Source organism: Buceros rhinoceros, unplaced genomic scaffold, assembly GCF_000710305.1.
Source record: "Buceros rhinoceros silvestris isolate BGI_N320 unplaced genomic scaffold, ASM71030v1 scaffold29527, whole genome shotgun sequence".
In the NCBI taxonomy this organism is placed as follows: Eukaryota; Metazoa; Chordata; class Aves; order Bucerotiformes; family Bucerotidae; genus Buceros; species Buceros rhinoceros.
The window spans coordinates 6,694-10,056 of record NW_010423230.1 but is presented as its reverse complement, the minus strand read 5'-3'; the positions used below and the strand labels follow the sequence as shown (position 1 = coordinate 10,056).

At 49.2% G+C, this 3,363-nt stretch overlaps 1 protein-coding gene across 1 annotated transcript; it reads left to right on the top strand.

Moving 5' to 3' along the window:
• The first annotated feature begins 398 nt into the window (after nt 1-398).
• NPFFR2 (neuropeptide FF receptor 2) lies at nt 399-2,152 on the top strand. The gene is made up of 3 exons (XM_010140367.1): nt 399-714; nt 1,030-1,129; nt 1,312-2,152. Exons 1-3 carry the CDS (start codon nt 399-401, stop codon nt 2,150-2,152), a joined length of 1,257 nt encoding a protein of 418 aa, XP_010138669.1.
• The last annotated feature ends 1,211 nt before the right edge of the window (nt 2,153-3,363 follow it).

Sequence of the window (3,363 nt, the reverse complement as noted above, 5' to 3'; positions counted from 1 at the left end):
CCAGGTTATTTAAGCTGTTGGGTAAAGGGATTTCTCCAGAGCTCTGATTATTTTTCGTTTCAAAACAGACTGCTCAAGTTGTCAGTTTGTTCACTTGACATGCCACCACCAGCCAGCTTACATCCTGTCTGGCTTTCCTCTCCTTTGGGAAAAGATTTAGTAGAAAGGGACAGAGCCTGCAGAAGAGAGAAACCCCGCAGCGGCCTGACTGGTCGCTTGGTAAAACCAGACTAAGTGTTGGTTGCTGTTCCTGCCTGGGGAGGAGTGTTAGAACAAGCCCTGGGCGGATGGGCAGACATCAGCACACGGTATATCCAAACAAGTCACACCACCTCTGCTCCATTTCAAACATATTTTAAAAAATATCTTTTAGGGCACATTACAACACGAGGAAGAAAATGGACTCAAATTCTTCATTCGACTGGCCTCACGCGCTGAATTATAACAGGATGGACAAGTATCTCTACTCCGAAGGCAATGTCTCCTACGTGGACTTCTACCTTCATCAGCCTTCCGTGGCAGCTGTCTTCATCATCTCTTACCTCCTGATCTTCCTCCTCTGTATGGTGGGCAACAGCGTGGTTTGCTTTATCATCCTGAGGAGCAAACACATGCGCACGGTCACAAACGTTTTCATCTTGAACCTGGCTGTCAGCGATTTGCTGGTGGGCATCTTCTGCATGCCCACCACCCTCCTGGACAACATCATTGCAGGTAGGCTGGCACCACGTGGTAGAAAGGGCTCGAGGGGGTCTCGCCTTCCTTTGAGCGCAGGGGGACCCCGAGTGCTGGGTGCGTGGTTCTGAGTGGGCTCTGCAGGTGTTTGGGTGTTTCAAGTCCCCAGAAGGCACAAAAGAGGAAGACAAGCCTCTAACCCACCTTCTGGTTGGGGCTGTTCTTGCCAGCTTCCACATCCCTCTGCTTTAGGAAGGGATTACTGTTAGTTCTGGGGTGGAAATTTCCCCTCACGCATGAAAGAACAGTGCTGCAGTGAGATGGCAGCAATTTCAACTGCCCTTGTCCTTCCAGGATGGCCATTTGGGAGCCTGGTTTGCAAGATGAGCGGGATGGTCCAAGGAATCTCTGTTTCCGCCTCCGTCTTCACTCTAGTTGCTATTGCCGTGGACAGGTAAGATGATGCGCAGCGTGCGAACTGTCCAAATGCAGCTCCGATGCTGACGCAGGATGAGGAGATGCTTCCACCTATACCGTTTCCAAACATACGGTTTGAGGTCGGTGCGTGTGCTTGCCTGTTGGGTTACCCTCCCTTAGACGGCCTCTCCGCATAAGTCCTGGGTGTCTTTGCCACAGGTTTCGGTGCATCGTGTACCCATTTAAGCAGAAGCTGGCCATTTCGACCGCAGTCGCCATTATCGCCATCATCTGGATTCTGGCCGTCGCAATCATGTGTCCTTCTGCAGTCATGCTGCAGGTACAGGAGGAGAAGCATTTCAGGGTGATCCTTGGCTACGGCAACGAGACCCGCCCTGTATACTGGTGCCGGGAGGACTGGCCTAACCCAGGAATGAGAAAGATTTACACAACAGTTCTGTTTGCCAACATCTACCTGGCTCCCCTGTTGCTCATTGTTATCATGTACGCCAGGATAAGCGTCACTCTCTTCCACACAGCAGTGCCGGTGGAGGGAAAACACAGCCGGCAGCAGCGGCACAGCGTCTCCAAGAAGAAACAAAAAGTCATCAAAATGCTCATTATTGTGGCTTTGCTTTTCACCCTGTCCTGGCTTCCCTTGTGGACCCTGATGATGCTCACAGACTACGCCAGCCTTTCGGATATCCAGGTGCAGATCATCAACATCTACATCTATCCCTTTGCTCACTGGCTGGCCTTTTTCAACAGCAGCGTCAACCCCATCATCTACGGATTCTTTAATGAAAACTTCCGCCGAGGCTTTCAGGCAGCCTTTCACCTTCAGCTCTGCTGCGGGGAGATGGTTCACAGGGAGGTCTGTCCTCAGCCAGGCCAAAGCAACGCCGTTCTGCCAGCTGCCAGCTACCAGACACGCCAGGATCAAGCCTGTCAAAACGCTCAGGGGGAAGGGAAGACAGTGAGGAAAGGAAACTGGGTGAATCACCAGCAGGATTTGATCATGGAGGATGTAGAAGAGCCCTGCAACAATGGGATTAAGTGAAACATGCCATGAAGTAACCAAACAATTTATGCTGAGAAGAGTTTATTCATCCTCTTGTGAAACTTTGCGCCCTTTCTGATGAAATTGTCAAGGTGTTTCTGTTTTGAAGGAGATGTGAAACTTGCATCATATCTGAACATTTGACACAAGTAGGAAACCAAATTCAGCCCTTTGTGCTACCAGCTTAAAGCAGCAGCAGCTCCCCCCCAGCTGGTGATGACTCACTGGTCTCGGACGGGGCTGGAGCACAGGCGTGATGGAAACGGGGTTTTCTTCCATTTATTGCGACAGAGAAAGGGACTTACGATTGACCCGGAGACAGTTACTCCGGTTACGCACTGCTGAAGGAGCAATCGTTCGAGGCCTCCTATGAATCTCTCAGAGCAGCTGAAACAGGGCTGCCTGAACCATATTTTGGGCACCAGCTCAGCATACAAGTCTAGTTTTTAAACAGCTACAGCTTTCTTCTGACATCAGACATGAAACCATCGCTGCTGGTTGAGGCATCCAGCTAAACCGTGGGAAAAGGAGGGAATTGCGAGGCTGAGCGTATGGCCCCTCCTGGGGTTTGACTGCTGGGGCTCAGGGCAGCTCCAAGCCAGCGCTGTGGGGAGGGTCCCCATTGCTGCATTGAGAAATAATTTCATCTGTTGACCACCACACCTGCTAGTGAGATTTTTAAAAGACCCCTCTGCTGAAAACAAGACTAATCCAATAAACTCCCTTCTTGATTTAACAGGAATTTCTTTGTCCAGCAGTGGGTCCTTGGCACTACTCTTTTAGCTGCTCTTCTGTGACACGTAAGCCTGTTCCTCAAACTTGTCAATCTGTTATTCTGTAACTCTGGTTAACTGAAATAGTTAGTAGAGATATAGTCTAAGTATCCGAGCTGAACTCACTGGTTCCTGGTCTTCTAGTGGTTGTTCTCACATTGCTTCTGCCTGGACTTTGTAAACGCCAACCAGTTCCTACCCAAATAACTAAAAAAGCACCTTCAGTCACATTCCATCTATTTGTCCAGTGGGTTCCCCCTCTTGTGAATTCTGTGATACTAATTATTGTTAATTCTGTGATATTAATTATTGTTGTAGCTAGAGAAATAAATAGGAGTGAAACTTGAGAAATAAAGGATAAAAAACAGCGTTTGTGGTACATTTTTTGCGGAGAACTCCGTTCTATTGGGAGGGGTAAGTCACCTGAAGAGACTGCAA